Genomic DNA, 19,019 nt, shown 5'->3' with positions numbered 1-19,019 from the left:
TGCTATCACTCTCACTCTCTCATACTGGTCACTGGAAGTTCAACATGGCACCTCATGGCAAAGAACTCTCTGAGGATCTGAAAAAAAGAATTGTTGCTCTACATAAAGATGGCCTAGGCTATAAGAAGATTGCCAAGACCCTGAAACTGAGCTGCAGCACGGTGGCCAAGACCATACAGCGCTTTAACAGGACAGGTTCCACTCAGAACAGGCCTCGCCACGGTCGACCAAAGAAGTTGAGTGCACGTGCTCAGCGTCATATCCAGAGGTTGGCTTTGGCAAATAGACGTAAGAGTGCTGCCAGCATTGCTGCAGAGTTGAAGGGGTGGAGGGTCAGCCTGTCAGTGCTCAGACCATACGCCGCACACTGCATCAAATTGGTCTGCAGGGCTGTCGTCCCAGAAGGAAGCCTCTTCTAAAGATGATGCACAAGAAAGCCCGCAAACAGTTTGCTGAAGACAAGCAGACTAAGGACATGGATTAGTGGAACTATGTCCTGTGGCCTGATGAGACCAAGATAAACTTATTTGGTTCAGATGGTGTCAAGCGTGTGTGGCGACAACCAGGCGAGGAGTACAAAGACAAGTGTGTCTTGCCTACAGTCAAGCATGGTGGTGGGAGTGTCATGGTCTGGGGCTGCATGAGTGCTGCTGGCCCTGGGGAGCTACAGTTCATTGAGGGAACCTTGAATGCCAACATGTCCTGTGCCATACTGAAGCAGAGCCTGATCCCTCCCTTCGGAGACTGGGCCACAGGGCAGTATTCCAACATGATAATGACCCCAAACACACCTCCAAGACAGCCACTGCCATGCTAAAGAAGCTGAGGGTAAAGGTGATGGACTGGCCAAGCATGTCTCCAGACCTAAACCCTATCGAGCATCTGTGGGGCATCCTGAAACGGAAGGTGGAGGAGCGCAAGGTCTCTAACACCCACCAGCTCCGTGATGTCGTCATGGAGGAGTGGAAGGGGGCTCCAGTGGCAACCTGAGAAGCTCTGGTGAACTCCATGCCCAAGAGGGTTAAGGCAGTGCTGGAAAAGAATGGTGGCCACACAAAATATTGACACTTTGGGCCCAATTTGGACAGTTTCACTTAGGGGTATACTCACTTTTGTTGCCAGCGGTTTAGACATTAATGGCTGTGTGTTGAGTTATTTTGCGGGGACAGCAAATTTACACTGTTATACAAGCTGTATACTCACTACTTTACATTGTAACAAAGTGTCATTTCTTCAGGATTGTCACATGAAAAGATATAATAAAATATTTACAAAATATTTGTAAATATTTTGCAAATATTTGCAAAGTGAGGGGGTGTACTCACTTCTGTGATATACTGTGTGTGTGTGTGTGTGTGTGTGTGTATGTAAACATGTCATATTTCCAAGGTGGGTTTGTATTAATAGCAGAGCACAAGACAATAAAATGCAAATCCAGAGCAGTGAAATCTGCAGGTAAAACCCTGAATCTTTAAATGGCTAGAACAGTGTCCCCCAACCTGGTCCCCTCCAGATATGTTGTACCACAACTCCTATCATCCCCACCCAACATGGGTGGGTTCCATGTTGGGAAAGGCTGGTCTAGGAGAACAGAAAACATTTCAGTCCCTTTTTGGGATTTTCTTCCTTGGAATTCTTGCATTTCTGCTCTTGATTCCATCTGACATTTGAGGGTGTTTGATGTTTTTCTTTGTGGTCTCTTTCTAGGCAGCCCTCTCCTTTTCCTGGCATTTTGTGATTTGCAAAAGTAGAATGTATTATCTGTCAAGCATCACTAATGCACTGCCATTTCTTAGGATTTGCATATATTAGATTAATGTTAATTATGGAAATCTTTCTATCCATATGGTAGTTTTCAAATTATATTTCCAAGTACATTGGGAAGGATAACACAAATAAAAGGCTACAGAAGAAGACAGACCCATTTAGGGCACGATCCTATGGCTCTTTACAAGGTCTGCTTTATGTCTACACAGGCAGAGGACTGTTTCCATATTTAACTTGACCCCAATTTTCATTCAGATATTCCCAGGATGGCAGGCATATGTAATTCCCCCATCCCCTTTTATTCTTTAAGGTTTCTAGGCTGCTTTTGTGATTTTGTTGTTGTTTTAACGATTGGTTATTTGGCAGCAGAAGTCTGTCCATTTTTACTTGGAAGTCAGCCTTGATTGTACGATTTCCTGGAGAGAGGAAAGCAGAGCAATGATCAAGGTGCATTACTCATTCTGACAACAGCCGTCACCAGGAGAGGCATGTCGGACTGAATGACAGAGATTGGCGCAAAGTTGCCGAAGTAAACTTCGTGGCAGAGTTGGATTTGGGGCCCTAATTAAAATATGATGCTGTACCACAGGGTAATTATGAAGCAGGTTCATTTACCTATGATGCTGGGAAATAAATTGGCGGACGTAATTACCACCAAGAGTCTCGTGCCTTTTGGGGAAGGCTAACAGATACATCAAATGATTACACTGGAACACATTTTGGCACACTTTAGAACTCATACTTGTCTCTTTAGATTGAAAGTGTAGATTGAAAAGTTACAGATGCTGATGGTGTCTTGAAAGTGCATGATATGATGGTGCTAATAATGATGGTGGATACTAAAACATACAAAACAATTAGCTTCTGTGTATGATGAAACATAGAAACAGAGCGAGTCAGAAGGTGTCTCCCGGGCCATCTAGTCTGACCTCCTGCTCCAGCGGCTCCGCTCATGACATCGCGGCAAGGAAAGAAAAGATCTAAGTAATTATGACCTAAGCTTTGTTTTTCTAGCCTTGCTTGCATTTAAAAGCATGCTTTGCTGGACTTCCAGCTGGTCTGTGTAACAAAGCAAAAATTAGGTCTGGGTTTTAATATGCAGAAGGTGCTGCTTAGATAATGTGTTTGTGTTGACAGAACATAAGGGAACAGAGATGAGGCCAGGAGAAGGCAGCAGCACCTACAAGTGCAAAATCCACAGGGCAAATTCTTAACAGGGCCAGTGGTGTAGTTTGGTCCTTTTGGACTCCGGACTTATGTGGGCTCCTTTCAGATTCCTGTGTATATATTTCAGAGGTGCCACATCCAGCGGACATTTCTGCCTCTTCTCCAGCCATGCCATGCTTTACAACGGTGTCTGTATTCCCGATATGCTGGGACTACACCAACACGGTTGGCCACCCTATTTCCAACACAAACAAAAAACAAAACTTGAAGCACAAGCAGTTTTAAATTGCAAAGGCACTGAAAGCACAACATTGTGATGACAACAACATAAATGGAGGTTGCCACGGCTTCCCTCAATGCTCCCTGCTCCCGGGGGGGGGGTCATGTGCCCCCACCCCAGTCTGTGGGGCCCTGCACTTTGGCCCCAAGGTTCAAGCCTCGTTGCATCACAAAGGAAGGCCAACCCACGGGGCCAGTCCATGGGGCACATGGTCTTGCTGTTATTAATTGGATTTTCTTCTCCTCTTCAATCTAAAGCAAAACCCAAATATTTCCTCCATCTTTTCCTTTTTGTCTCTATCCTCTAGCATTACAGCTTTCTTCCTTCTCTTAGCTTTCTGTTTTCAAAGAGCAAAGATTTCATGTGTACAAATAAGAAAATTAAGCAGAACTTAGGTAAATAGATGGGTGCATAAAACATGGAATGATGAAGTAACAGAATTTTTTAAAAAAGGTTCACTGGCATGTAAGTCTTTTTGCAGGCCTTTGCAAGCCATTCTGTTGCCTGGCATGGACGGCAACCTGGTGGCTTTGCTCCAGGTCCATATCCAGAAGCTGTCCAGATCCTGGCAGTCCATGAGACCTCTCATTTGCCTTATGGTGGGCAGCATGTTGAGTGGGGTCGCACAGGGTGGGCCCCGTGGACACCCAGCTCTTGTCTCCCAGCACCTCACCCACAGGTTTGGCCTCGGTTTTTCCCCATGCCAGTGTGGGGAACTTCTGGCCCTCCCGGAGAGCCCTGCTGGATGTGACCAAGGAATGGTCCCATGCAGCATTCTGTTCCTGCAATGGTAAGCCAGCTGCTCACGGGAAGTAGGACACAACGACTATGCTATAGGAGCAATAACAACAACAACAACAACAACAAGGCAGATCTTGATGATGATGATGATGATGATGATGATGCAGATCTTGTTTTTTCAGGCTCCAACCTCCTGCTTAGATCTAGGTCTATAGAGATGAGAGCTTTTTTGATGTTGAAAAGGTCTCAGCTCTTTTACATTCACCACAGTCTCTTTATAAAGAGATGCTCATGGATTGTATTTTAAAAATGTGTTAATACCAAGCAAGGGTATTTAAGACAACTTTAAAAAGAGGTGGCTATCAGAAAGGAAATGGACAAAGGCTATAACAGGAGAAGAAAATAAAGCCACTTCACCATGCAGGGTACTGTTTGCATGGACAGTTCTGACCCCCAAACATGAGGTTTTGCCCCTCTGTTCTAGGGGAAAACAGCCCCTTCCATAGTTTTTAAGACCTGGTCATGGGTTGGATAAAAGGAAGAGGTCATTCAGCTAACCAGGTCTCAAGCTGTTAACCTCTTTAAAGGTCACGAGCAGACTTTGAGCAGTGCCCATGAAAAAACTGGGAAGGTGAAGCTGTTCTGACAGGGAAGGTCCGTGCTCCCCCGAACAGACCAGCTGCAGCTTTCTGGACTAAGCGAACTGGGCCCATCTGGCGGACCAGGTTGGGAGCAATCCTTTCCGATCCAGCAAACACCTGTGGTAGCACTCAAGCATCACCAAGGAGCTACTTGAAGGCAGATGTGTTTCCAGGGGGCTCATAAAAACTGAAGAAGTTGCCTTCAGGCGGTAATTAATGTAACTGCAGAAGATTGTTTAATAAACCTAGGAGGATATGAGAGATGCTTGCTAATGAAGAAGTCAATGCACAATGCTCACTTTTAAGCCAAGGAAATTGTTAATGTTTGGGCTGCTGTTTTGCAAGGAGTGCTTTTGATTCAGGAATATATTACTGAAGGGTTTTGCCTGCACCTTTCAGTGCTTTGCTCCTGGGAAATGGCTCCGTATTGCAGAGCAAAGGCAACTGCAAGAGTGTCTTATCATTTAATTATTAGAATGCTAATGAAATGTGGCAAATTTATGCAAATCTGCCTCTCCACCGAAGCTATGCCTTTGGCTCAACCCAGTTCTGGAGGTTTAGGAGAATCTCTGCATGCTGCTTATGCAGTTCTGAGAGCAAAGCTCATGCATTTTTCAGAAACATAAAAACAAAAAATAAAAATAAAATAAAAAAACACTCCACGGGTACTTTAAAAGATGTGTCTTAAATAACGAAGATGGCAAAGTTTGACCAGCATGTGTAATGAGCTCAGGCCTTCAATGTAAATTCCATTTGCATCACAATTAGGAACAGAAGGCAAACACTCTGGGCTTAGGCCAAAGGCCTGTCCAATCCAGCACCCTGCTAACCGGTGACAGGGAGATGCTCCGATGAGAAACTTGCAAACGAGCCTTATCCTTAGCAACTCTCTGCTGCATTTGCCTCCCATTCCCAGCAACTTTAAACCACCCGGAGAACCTGGTTATTAGGTGGTATGGAAATGATACCGCAATAAGAGTTTATGTTGTATGGAGTACAGTCACGCTCATCCTAATGCATTGAGGATAAGGTATGATCTTTTGGACTCTGGCCTACGTGTGCACACTGTCATGATATGCACCTGCTGTTAAAAATGTGCCACTGCAACAGTTTCCATCATCTCTTACTTAGTCCCAAGAAACAGAAACGCTGTGGGAGATGAAATTATACCTGGAACGTTTAAAGTCCCCAAAGCCAAGGTTCCACTGGTATGCGGCTGCACCGATAACTGGGAATACGGCAGACTCTTGCAAAGTTTACAGTGGCAAGTTTGGCCAGCCATCAGCATCCTGCAGTATTGCCATCCTGTCAGCCAGAAATGACCCAGAAATATAAACCTACATTTAAAATGTATAATGTAAATATTAACTGGCTGTCACGGGGGGTGAAAGAAAGAGAAGAAAAATAGCTCCAGTATGAAATGAAAGATGCCTCCCAGACAGTTTTTGTAAATAATTCTCATGCACTTGGTTGATTTCCTGATTCCCCAGGCTGCCAAGTGCATGAAGGGGAAGCAATTGTCGGAATAGCATTAAATAGCTCCTTTTCTGGAGGAATGCAATTGTGAGAACTCTGAGAATGGCGGGTGAATTAAGGCTAAACTGATCCTGCATTGCTAAACTTCCAGTGTCCTCAGGTGTCTCATGGATAAGAGAAATGAGAGGGTCAGGAAAATGCAATCCAGAGCCCCACATTTTAGATGTGATTGCTATCTATAGATGGTCGGAGGCAGATGCACTCCAACGCAACTGGAGTGTTGCAGCTCCTACCAGCTTTAGCCAGAGTAGCCACTGGCAGGAGTTGCAATCCAACAGCAGCTGGAGAACTAAATATTTCCCATATCTAGTCGATAGCTTGCTTTTTTAAAGTCTGTGAAGAACATTTTAAAAAACCCTGTTGGACCAGATCAAAGGCCCAGCTTGTCTGACCTTTTGTTTACACTGGGCAATCAGATGCCCAAGAGAAAACCACAAGCAGGACATGAATGTAACCAGGAATGCAACCTTCTCTGTTGGCTCCAAGAGCAAATGTGCAGTTAATAGGAGATAATAGGAGCAGCTTCATTTCATTTGAACAGAGTTTGATGATCTGTCAACCTCTGTGCTGCCAGGTTGTCTCTGATTTATAGCAACCATATTCATGAAGGCTCTCCAAGCCATCCTATCTATGACAGTCCATGAGAGCTCTTGCAAAAGGTGACATTGGCTAACTATTAAAAATCACCCCCGCACTGGGCCTGTGCGATGCTTTCTGGTAAACTGGGAGTCAGCTTGTCTGAGGGCAACAGGCCACCATGACAACCCAAAGGTTGTAACTAGGTTGTGGTACCCAAGGTGGATGGTCGCGTTGTCCAAAGCAACCTCATCCCGGGCATCAGGAAGCAGCTGCTGAGCTGCTTGGCAGAATGGCGAAGACATCCTTCCCCAACTTGCCCAGACGCTCATCAGTGCGATCTGCTGCTCAAGCGGCACTCGGGTGGCTGGCCTTGGCTTGTTGTGCACACAAGCCATTTTTGAACCTTTGGAGGCCTTTTTCCTGTTGACCTTCGTTTTCCCCTGGTTGGCCAGCCAATGTCAACCCTGTCGAAGCTCTCAAGTATCACCTTGTCAGATCATTTCTTTAAAAGGTAAAATCGTACACTCAGTGTGCACAAATAGATTTGCTCTTTAAAAAAAAACAGAGGAGGTTTATAGTTGTGCAAGCGGAGCTATTTGAAGCCTCAGTGGGGGTCCCAACCCTAGCCAGTGCTTCAGCAAGGCCTCAAATATGTTTCCCTCCTGTACTTTTTTCATAGCTGCCAAGAAAAAGTAACGGTGTGTGATCATTGCTTGCAAAAAGTGGATGGAGTGATTACAGTCTCTCTCTCTCTCTGTCTGTGACACACATTTTTCACTCTATCCTGCTGAGATGCTAGTACAGGAAAATGCAAATGTGCATCCCAATTTCTTTTCTTTTCTTTTCTTTCTTTGGAGAAAGGGAGTTTTGATCACTAGTTAGCTGCCAAACTAGGGCAATGATTGGTTTTTGGCTGGAACATACAACTGTTTATGTCCCAGTCCAACTCTGCCCCCCAATTGCTCTATCAAAGTTACTTTAATAAGAATTTTAAGAGGAAACCAGCTGACAACTAGTTGTTACAACTCCTTTTGCCCAGAAAAAGTGGGTGAGACACACTTTTACACTTCCCAAAACACTGAAAGTGTTACGGAAAGAGTGCAAAAGGGAACGAGGGGGAGGGAGAGGTGCACAAACATGGTTTGCCACACTGCAGATTGCTCACAGAACTACCCTCCAGGATTGATTGCCAGGGCAGGGTAGGTTAGAGTGTGCAAACACGCCATTGACTTTATTGCTCATTTTTCTGTTAGTTATTGGAAGCTGTCCTGAGCAGCACAGAAATGTCTTAAATATGCCACATGCACTTAAATAGAAGTTGCACACTCCTCATCTAGATGCAGGGATGGGCCTGACGACTTGTGGGTCTTCAGTGCTTTTGGTCTACAGCTACCATGATCCCTCGTCATTGGTTCTCTTGCAAAGAGCTGACAAAATGCTAGGCCAAAACATCTGGGCTGCACAAGTTGCCCACCCCGTGTGGGTAGAAAGAATGCAGGCAAATGCTGCTGAAAGGAAGAGCATCCCTCCTCCGTTCAGGTGGTTGCTGTTCTATCAGCTCTTTGGAGTCGGGTCAGCATCTCTGGATGGAGGCCTGGAAGCAGCTTGCAAGATCTTGCTTCCCACTCCTTGGGCGCCGGTTCTGCATGGTGGGGCTAGGGCACGGCACTGATTTTGGAAACCCCCCAAATGCCAAGCCACTGTGATCCGATCGAGCCGCGTGAGGAGCGGCTGTGAATGGGGCATGAGTGCCACCTGGTGATGGATGGTGGTGAGGCAAGGCCACGGCACCCCGAAACCAAGCTGAGGAGGTACGAAGGCAAAAAGAGCCGGGTGTCTCTCCAAACCCCTTCACCCAAATCGGCAGCACTGAAGAGCAGCGCAGAGGAGGCGCTTACAGGGAAGAGAATGGCTGCACGCCAGGGCACTGCTAGGCCTTGCCCCTTGGAGCTCTGGCCCCCAATCTTTCTCCAAGCCTGTCGGACTTCATCTCCACAGCTGTGGATATCTAAAAGGGGTGAGGGTGGGGCGGGGGTTCCTTCGTGGAATTTCCATGGAGCCAATTTTCTGGGGGGTTTTAGGCTGAGGAAGGAAATGTTGACTCTCTCTCTCCACATGCCACAGTCTCCATCTGCCGCCTATGAAAATGAAGCTGGGGGGTGCAGGGAAATCCATTAGCTTGGGATGACATGGGCCGGGGCGCAAACTAATCGAGGGACTCGTATTTGGGTTATTTGGATGACTAGTCAATCTACTGTGCTTCTCTCCTGACATAAAAAGACCAGCAATTAGCTCTGCATGCATGCATGCATTTGCAGACTTGTGAGCCACCGGCTTGCGCCCAGATTTTTTTCAGCACCTGGCAACAACCCTGGGGCAAACCTCTCTCCTCCACCCCGCCTTCTGCCCCATATAACAAGATGAGAAGTACCAGAGATGCCGGAAGGGAGAATGCGTGGAATGGGACAACAAAGCACGCGCTTAAGGCGTAATCCTAACACACGTTTAGACGAAAGTAAAAGGCCTACAGCTTCCAGCATGCCCCGCCTAGTTATGCTGGTTGAGGCATGCTGGGAGCTGTAGTCCTCCCCCGTCTAAACGTGCATAGGATTGTGCTCTGACTTCCTCAACTACGTCAGGGGGCTCAGACAAACCGGGGAGGGAGCCTTCAGAAGCTGCGCCCGGTCGAGCAGAGACGCTCGGATTCGTTCTCCCCGCTCTGCGCCGTCTGAGTCTCCGCGAGCAAAGCAGCGCGTCCGCCCGAAGGCAGCCCGGGACGAGATCGGCTGCGAAGCCAAAGTGTCCCGGAGGCGCTTACTCCGGCGTAAACGCCGCGGGGTCCAACGGGGCTCCCTCCCAGCCAAGCGCGCGGCTGGCTCGGTCTCCGCCGGGATGCGCCATTCAGCCCGCATCTCCCAAACCTCGGCAGCGGCCCCTCGCTCGGCCCCCCGCGGGGTGGCGCTTCGGAGCGCCGCCCCGCGCTCGCTTCCTCCTCCGCTCCGGAGCGGGAGCGCCCCGAGCCCTCCCAGACCGTTCCGCCCTAGTCTCGGGAGGGAGCGCCTCGCGGCGAGGGCGGCTGCCCGGCTATGGGGCCGGAGCGGCGGAGGCGAGCTGCCCTTGCGCCCCAGTTCCGCCGGCTGCTTTGCGTCGCCGGCGTCTTGCTTGGTTCCGGGGTTGCTGGGGCCGTCGGGACGGAGAGATCCCGCCGCCGGTCTCCCGCAGGTGATGCTGGAAGCTGGGCGAGGGGGCGGGAGACCGGCGGGGCGGGGCGCGCAGTGGAGAGGGCGCCTTCCGCCGTCTGGGGAGCAGAGGGCGAGGATTTGGGAAAGGGCACTTGAGGGGCAGCGCTGCGGATGCGTTAAGCTTGGGGCGTCCGCAGCAATGGGGCTCACATGTGAAGTGTGGGGAGAGGGGCTCGAACCCTGCGGTGAAGCATCCCTTTCGAGGGCAGTTGCGCCAGGGGAGACCTGGATCTCTCGGGCTTTTGCGCGGCGAGGTGTTCACCCCAGGCGACTGCGAGGAGAGCCGCTCGCGGCTAGTTGAGATTTCCAGGTGAGGTCGGCGCTGGTACTTTTTGCTGCCCTGTTTAAGACAACTCGGCTGCAGTTTCTTCTTCGTGCCCAGCTCCTTTTAACTCCTTCCTAGGTCCTTATTTAGCACAGAGTTGTTCAAGAGCCCCCAAAAGGAGCTGGTGACCCCCACGTGCCCAAAACGACTAGTGCTCTACCCTCTGCTCCGCACCTTCGTAATACGTTGACTGGCTGCTTTGTTTTGAGATGCACCAGTGTTGTGACCAGTTTTTATTTTTGGAAATGCATAAGGAGCTGGGGTGCGGACCCCTTTTAGCCTGCTAGATTCCTTGCAACATTTATGTGGATGTGGTACCTGAAGAAGCAGGGTACAAACATTTGCTTTTGATCTGAGTGCAGATCTGAAAAGGAATGAGGATTTGGGAGGGGGGTCCTCAGTTTCAAGGAGGCACCACCTGGGCATTTATTCATGGCAGTATTTATATCCCATCCTCCTTCCAGAAAACCTAGTAGTTCCTCCCCCGTTTTATCCTCTCAAGAACCCTGTGAGGTAGGTTAGGTTGTCACAAGCCCCTGGCCCAAGGGCATCCCATGAAGTTTGTGGCTGAGTGGGGGATTGGGACCTGGGTCTCCCTGATCCTACAATCACAATTTTAGAGTACCAGCTCTTGGCATATATGATCTACAACTAATACATGCATTTATTAAGTGTCTTTTTGCAACAGGACTTGCAAAATATGCAAGGTGGTTTGCAAAGCTGTGGTTTAAAATGATGTATAAATATTTTTATATGAAATGAAGTTACTAAAAGCTTGCTGGATTAAACTGCCTTGCATGATTTGGAAAGGTGAATGCAGATATGCTCACATGAGCTTCCTTGGCTAATCCTTGAGTAGTCTTTTCCCAGTAGTAATCTGTGAACTAGGTCTGGCTAAGCTTGACCTACATGAAGTGTGATCAGATGAAATTATTATAAAGCCCAAATCATGCCCTATAAGCTGTGCCCATCGTGACCGAATGTTCCTGCAATTCTTTTGTCATACTGCTTAAGCATCCCTTAAGTAAGTGTTCTGGTGTTAATCCTTTTAAAATGGTATTATTCCACATTGGGTGTTGATCTGCTGCTGGTTTTCTAATAGAGTTAAGGAGTTAAAAATAGCTGCAGAAGAGTTCCGCTATGATCATTGTTCCCCACTTAGAGCTGACTAATTGTGCTCAAGCACGTGTCCTTCACCTCTGTGGCTTTCCAGTTGGCACGAACGTGCTCTTCATTATCGTGGATGACCTGCGGCCGGCATTGGGCTCTTATGGAGACACCCTTGTGAAGTCGCCCAACATCGACCAGCTGGCATCGAGAAGCGTTGTGTTCCAAAATGCTTTTGCACAAGTAAGTCAGGTACCCTTACTTTAAGAGTTCTTCCCTCAATGTTTAGCTGCTGCCCCATTTCCAAGCGCGTTGCAAACTTTTGGTTCTTCCTTTGCAGAAACCCACTTGGTGGGAGCTGCATCAGCCTACCGGTGCTTGGCATTTATCAACCAACACGCCCCATCCCCGCTTCTGGGTGTTCCTGCCGTTAAAAGCAAGGTAGACGGTGCCTGGAGGAAAGGTCCTTCTCAGTGTTGGCACACAGTTTGAGGGATTCTGTCCCTCAGGAGACTTGCCTGGCATAGACTTTGCCATCTATTCAGTGCCAAACATTGGCTTTTGATTGTTAGCTGCAATTAATTTACTGAGGCCAGTACTCATTGCTATTATTGCTGAAGCACTCTGGGCAGTTTACAAAGGCTTATAAAATATAATAAAATGCAATCCTAAATTTAAAGAACAATAAAAACATCATGAACATTACAATGAAAAGTTTAAAAGCCAGATTTGCAACACTGCAGTAGCATACGTAAATTAAATGATAAGACTCATTAAGCAGTTGACATAATGCCCAACACAACACAACACAACACAAAACCAATTCAGTGCCCTGCCATGGAGGATAGACTTCACTTGGTGCTGAGGCGATATTAGAGTTGGTGCCAGGCAGACCTAAGAGGGGGGCCACCACTGAGGAAGCTTGTTGCCCCCACGCTGCTCCCTTGGTTGGTGGCAGTCAGAAGCACCCTCCCCCCGGGCGCTGCATCCTCCAGCCAGCCCAGTGTTGCCTCTTGGGGCGTCTCCATCACCTACTCATGGACCCGGTTCTGAAGATGCCTTCCGCTGCCAAGGCTGTTCACGGTCATGGATCCACGGTCCCTTTCCTGTCCTCTCTTGCAGCAAGCGGTGTGCGCCCCAAGCAGAGTGTCCTTCCTCACCGGGCGCAGGCCTGACACCACCAGGCTCTACGATTTTGATTCCTACTGGAGGGTGCATGCTGGCAACTATACCACGTTGCCCCAGTATTTCAAGGAGCACGGCTACATCACCATGTCGGTGGGCAAAGTGTTTCACCCAGGTGAGCTCTGAGTCGGGTCACGCATGCCTGGAAGCTGCTGGGATTGGCTTCCCTGCTCCCTGAGCATGAGCTCTCTTTGGGGCATTCTCTCCTTCTTTTTTCAGGGATTTCATCCAACTACAAAGATGACTATCCATACAGCTGGTCTTTCCCGGCTTTTCATCCTTCCTCGGAAAAATACGAAAATGCACAGGTGAACAGACACCACTGCTGTGTATAGATACTGTTGCTATACATGGGTGATTCATAGACAAGATAACCACTCTCAAGGATCTTATGGCAGAGAACCTAGTTTTATTTATTAGATTTATTTCCCACTTTTTTCTTTTTCAAAGAACTCACAGCTGCTTACATCATTCTCTTTCTGCTTCTCTCAGTCTTATCCCCACAACAACAACCCTGTGAGGTAGGCTGGGCTGAGAGTCTGGGGCTGGCCCAAAGTCACCCAGCGGGCTCCACGGCTGAGCGGGGACTAGAACCCATGTCTCCCGAGCCCCAGTCTTGTGCTCCTAATCATCCTATTACACCAGCCCTCTTTTAAGTTAGGTTAGGTTTTACATTAGATTAGATTCTAATTTGTGTGCAGCCTTTAAAATTAGTGATGAAATAGTGTTCCATTGATCATACAAATTAAAATAGAGAAACCACAGTAGGAGGTTTTAGCAGAAGGAGGGGAGGATACCATTTCCATAAGTTTAGTGACTGCTGGGAATGAGGTTTAAGAGGATAAGCGAAAGGGAACGGGTGGTGACAGAACGCTGATGGTGCATGCGGCAGCTCCCAGCTTCAGTCTTTAGCATCTGTTGATAGGCTTGGAAAAGCCCTGCAGACTTCCTGCTGCCAGTTCGTGTTGACAATATTGGCCTAGGAGCCGACTCGGGCTAAGAAGGCATCTGATGCGCCTATGTAAGACTTTGTTTGAGGAGGGGCTGTAGCACAGTGATAGAGCACTTCCTGAATGAATTTTGACACAGCCCCAGATCAATAAAACTTCTGATGCAAAATACTAAACACAGCAATTAAAACACTTTAATAAAACGTACACTGAAAAAAATCCATTTGCATTGCAATATTTTTCCCCTAGTGAAATAATGATCCCATGCAGAAAGTTCCAAGTTTCACCCTTGGCTTCTCCAAGCAGGACATGGCTGCCAGTCAGTGCTTACAGTATTGGACTAGATGAACCCAGCCAGTGGAAAGCAGCTTCCGGTAGTGCATGGCCCAATGACCTATGTAGTAGGGCTGTCTAAGGGCAGGTTGTAGGCCGCAGCTGAAGAGAAGGGCTGTAGTTCAGGGGACAGAGCCTCTGCATTACATGCAGGAGGTCTCAGTTTCAGTTCCGGGAGCATGGCTGCCAGTCTGAGCCAGCAGTACCAGGTGAGATGGAACATTGGTCTGACTGGGTGGAAAGCAACTTCCTGTGTTCCCAAGAAAAGTTAGTTTTTGAGGCGGCACGGGGAGAGTTGAGATGCACAGGAAGAGGGCCTTCCTTCCTTCCTTCCTTCCTTCCTTCCTTCCTTCCTTCCTTCCTTCCTTGTGATCTGGATCTTATGATTAATGTGTTTTGTTAGCAACTGTCCTTCTTCCAAGGTTTGCAAAGGGAAGGATGGAAAGCTGCATGCTAACCTTATTTGCCCGGTGGATGTTTCGGAGATGCCCGAGGGGACTTTGCCAGATATCCAGAGCACGGAGGAAGCCATCCGCTTACTGAAAGTCATGAAAGAAAGCAAGAACAATTTTTTCCTGGCTGTTGGATATCACAAACCTCATATCCCATTCAGGTACCCACAGGTGAGGGTGTGTGGCTGAAAGTACCCACCTGAAAGGAGTGTTTTGGTTTGAGAAAGTTTTGGGACGATGGTGCAGAGCAGCTGTGTGTAACCTCAGGTCTGGGGGCCAAATCTGCTCTTGCCTTAGGTGTTTATTCTGGAACTTGAATATTCATTTATTGTTGAAAAATGTATTTTGCAGTCTTGTGCATGTTATGACTTACTGGTTGTTTTCAGGAATATAGTCTGTGTAAGGCTTGGGCTTCGGCGCTCCGCTTTTCTCTTCTGGCATGGCCATGAAGTAAAGTTTGGAAGCATCCAGTTCTGCTCAACTACGTCTTATTAAACTTGACAAGTTGTGGTTAATTTTAATCATGGTTTGTTTGAATCAAGACAACTTGAAACCATGAGTTATGAAACTGACTTGTTTCAAGTAACTGTAGTTAAGGTGAAGCATAATTGGCTTGCTTCAACAAACCACCGTTTCCTTAAGGAGGTAAAGGAGCATGTAAGATTTGAACAGGTTTGTTCCCATCACAAGAAACCATGGTTTATTGAGATGTCTGAATGTAGCTACAGAGTTCAATAGGCCTGATTTCTAGAAAATTGCTGCCCCAAAAAAAAGGTATAAAGCAAAATTATACATTATATTTAAGCTATTAACAAATAATAGGTAGTCAATTGACAATATCTGACTGGTTGATGACTAACATGCCAGTCCTAGAAGGGTGCAAAGCTGTCATGAACTGTTGGGACTACAAGTGTTGTATACAAGCTGCAAAATTCTGGTTTCAAGTCTCTACTCAGCTCCAAATTAAATGGATGACTCAGCCAAGCCACCATTCTAGTAGGCTCAGCCCCCACCATCTGAAATCTACTACTACTACTACTACTATTACCAGCACCAGCACCATCAGCACCACTACTACTAGTAGTAGTCTCCCTTTGCAGGGCTCCCATAAGGGTTGTGGATATTATGGGTTTCCTGCGTGTGGCTGGCATCCTTCCTTTTAAGTGGGGAACCTTTACACTGCTCAATGGGCAGAGCCTGGTTGCTGGCACATACTGAGTGTAATATGTAGCTCTGCTTTGAGAAATTGTGCAGAAATGCAATGGAAAACCAAGCCATGCAGATTCAAGCTTTGCAATTGCTCTTCTGAAATCTTCTTCTCTACTAAAGGGGTTTCTCAAATTGTATCCCTTGAAAAACATCACACTGGCCCCAGATCCGAGCATTCCTAAAGGACTCCCTTCTGTGGCTTACAATCCTTGGACAGACATCAGGCGCAGGGACGATGTCAAAGCACTGAACATCAGTTTTCCTTATGGGCCAGTTCCAGAGCACTTCCAGGTAGGTGGCTGATGTGCTTTCTCCACTCTTCAGCTAAGTGTAAGTTAATGATCTGTGGCCATAACATGATCTGAATAATAACAAAACATAAGCCATTCTCCTTAATAAGACAACCAAGTATATAAGACAATCCAGTTCATCTTCCATTCAAAAATACCGTGGGCACTTACACAAACAGCTTACCAAAATTCTCAGCATAGAAGTAGGTGACCTGTTGCCTCCCAGTTGCTTTTGGCACACAGCTCCCATAATCCCTGAGAAACATGCTGTCTGGGGTTGATGGAATTTGGAGTCCAAGGCATCTGGAGGACACCAGCCTGGTTGGGAATCCACTGACCATCTTTCAATGCACTTTCTAGCGGAAGATTCGCCAGAGCTACTTTGCATCCATCTCTTACCTGGATATGCTAGTCGGGAAACTGTTGAGCAGCCTGGATGATGCTGGACTTTCTCATAACACAATGGTTGTATTCACATCTGACCACGGTGAGCCTTTTGTGCTTCTGAGGCTCTGCTGAGCGCTACATGCATGCATTTGCATGATGGATCCTTCTCTTTCTGTACATATGGATCTCATGAACACAGTCGGTATATCCAGGTCACGGGCTTCTGTGTACTTCCCCTTAAGCAGGTGAAGATTGCACAGCTACTGCAGGTGTGTGCAGAATTCTACCCAAGTCTGGTGATTGCTGCCCACGTAGAAGCATCTTGACTTTAACTGGGGTGGTTTCAGAGTTTCCTGTTGCTCTTTGGACAGGAAAGACATCTTAGGGCTGTGGTGGGTAACTTGCTGGATGTTGGCTTGCAGTGGAGCAGCTGTGAAAAAGGTGAATTCCATGCAAGGGGTCATTAGGAAAGGACTTCGAAGTGACGCTTCCAGTGCTATAAGACCCTTCTGCTAATTGAGGGTGGAGCAACCTTTGCTTGCCTCCAGATACTCGTGTTAATCATAAAGTGGGTGGAGGGACAGTGGCGTTTTCTGAGGGTTCCCTGCTGCGGAGCCTTAATGTGAGTAAGTATTTCATGAGCAGGGTGGGAAGTATCTGTTCCAGAAGCAACACCACTTGCGCTGCTGCGTGAGATGGAGACGGTGCTCGTCTTCCTTGAGTGATTCTTGATATTGTCTAGGCTGGTCGCTGGGTGAGCATGGCGAATGGGCAAAGTACAGCAATTTTGACATTGCGACCCGTGTGCCACTCATGTTTTACGTGCCGGGAATGACGACTCCCCGCCCTCATGCAGGACAAAAGCTTTTCCCTTTCATTGATCCTTTCACCCGCATTTTCAGCCGTCTGCCTCCAGGTATGTTTTCAGCATTGATCATAGCCTAAAAATAGCAATGTTTAAAGGATGGTTTGTTAACAAAATGCAACTTTTGCTTGCTGAAACGTTGCCCCTAGTACTTTGGGCATCAGTCAACACCCACTCCATCACAACACACACAGATTATTTTCAAATGCATTCAATTTTAGAAAAGGAAGGATGGAGCAGATGGTCCGTGTTTCCTGTACAGGGGGGAATACATCGGATGATGGAAGATGCATGCACCATCTCAAAAGAGGAAATTTTGTCGCTTTTCTTCAAAACAATGATCTTTTCCTAAAGGATGTCTGTTTGTATTTAAAGAGCAACCTTACAGTCTATATACCCTGTCTAAGTTCCATTACAGGTGTTCAAATTTTGATTAACAGCAGGGATCACGAGATGCACTTGATTGTTTTTACATCTCAGAAAATGTTTGCTACACCAATTTACTGAGTTACTCCCAAGATACTAGAGATCCTTTTCTTTCTTTTAATTGAAGGTAGTGTCATTGGACAGTTACCACCCAATAACGCCATCTGTTGAGCTCTATTTTGTATTTTTTCTTCTAATCCAGGGAAACCCAAACAAATCGTTGAGTTGGTGTCTCTCTTCCCAACACTTGCTCAGCTAGCTGGACTAGAAGTTCCACCCTTGTGTCCCCAGACGTCATTCCGGGTCCCGCTGTGCACTGAGGGACACAGCATGGTTCAGTATTTCCCATTCGTGGATGGAGGACAAGAGAAGGACAGTGATGAAGGAAAAGAATCTGGTACCCCTGTTGCTTTCAGCCAGTACCCCCGTCCAGGAGATGTTCCTGAGCTGAACTCTGACTTGCCAGCACTTAAAGATATAAGAGTGATGGGGTATTCAATACGCACGGCTGTGTACAGGTGTACTTTATGGCTTGGATTCAATCCCAACAACTTTAAGGTCAATCTAACTGATGTCCATGCAGGTGAGCTGTATTTTGTAGATATGGACCCCAACCAAGATCATAACATGTACAACAAAAGCATCCTGCATGGGGATCTCATCCCGAAACTGTGTGATATCTTGGAGTGTTAGACTGGGGGACTGGCTTCCCATCTGTAGGATTTTGTTACTGAGTTGACAGGGACAGTATGTCATATACACAAAGAGATCTCTCTCATGGTAGTTGTCTTTGTAGCAGGTATTCATGAGCCTGCTGTGTGTTTTTAATGATATTTGTTCATTGTTAAAGAATAAAGACTCCTGCCTCTTTTTTCGCACTCTTATTAGGTTTGGAGATAACGATTGTGAACTTTGACTGATTTCTTAAGTGCTAGAAAAAGAAGACCCCACACACTGAGTGTGGTGTAGTGGTTAAGAGCATGGAACTGGGACTAGTCTGCCCAGCCATGGAGCCAACTGGGTGGCTTTGAGCCAGTAATAGACTCAGCCCAACCTACCTCCCAGGGCTGTTGTTGTGGGGATAAGATTGAGAGAAGTACAATTGAGAATGCTGCCCCGAGCTCCTTGAAATGAAAGTAGATGGGATATTGATCTACGAGTAATAAACAAACAGACTTCAAATTAACCATCGCTGAATCCTGAGCACAGTTTTACCATTGAGCATGGGGGGCCGGGGAGGATGGGGAGAGAAGCAGAGAGAAAGTGAAAGAGTCGTGTAGACTGGTGCATTTTTGCAAGCATTGCTGCCTTCTGGCTCTCAGCCTCACTGCAGTCAGTACATGGCCCCAGACAAATTACTTGTGAGGGAATGCACCCTGGCACATGAGGAAAAGGAAGGCAGAGGGACTAAGAGAGACAGCACCAGACAGTGACTGAAGGTACAGTGGCTGACGCCGCACTCATGGGTTATGTGGCCTGAACTTCCCCAAGATAACAAAGCATGGTGAACCAGCCTGCAGTTCACAACCCAGCAACA

General features: G+C 47.2%; 1 protein-coding gene across 1 annotated transcript; it reads left to right on the top strand.

Moving 5' to 3' along the window:
* Window positions 1-9,760: 9,760 nt before the first annotated feature.
* Window positions 9,761-18,668, top strand: IDS (iduronate 2-sulfatase). The gene is made up of 9 exons (XM_044427496.1): window positions 9,761-9,933; window positions 11,492-11,628; window positions 12,508-12,685; window positions 12,790-12,878; window positions 14,276-14,476; window positions 15,635-15,805; window positions 16,165-16,291; window positions 16,934-17,107; window positions 17,685-18,668. The coding sequence occupies exons 1-9, from the start codon at window positions 9,798-9,800 to the stop codon at window positions 18,173-18,175; spliced, it is 1,704 nt and encodes a 567-aa protein (XP_044283431.1). The 5' UTR covers window positions 9,761-9,797; the 3' UTR covers window positions 18,176-18,668.
* The last annotated feature ends 351 nt before the right edge of the window (window positions 18,669-19,019 follow it).

The sequence above is a fragment of the Varanus komodoensis genome, unplaced genomic scaffold, assembly GCF_004798865.1.
Source record: "Varanus komodoensis strain SLA01 unplaced genomic scaffold, ASM479886v1 scaffold18_3, whole genome shotgun sequence".
Lineage (NCBI taxonomy): Eukaryota > Metazoa > Chordata > Lepidosauria > Squamata > Varanidae > Varanus > Varanus komodoensis.
The sequence above is the reverse complement of the archived record's forward strand: the minus strand, read 5'-3'. Positions and strand labels throughout refer to the sequence as shown.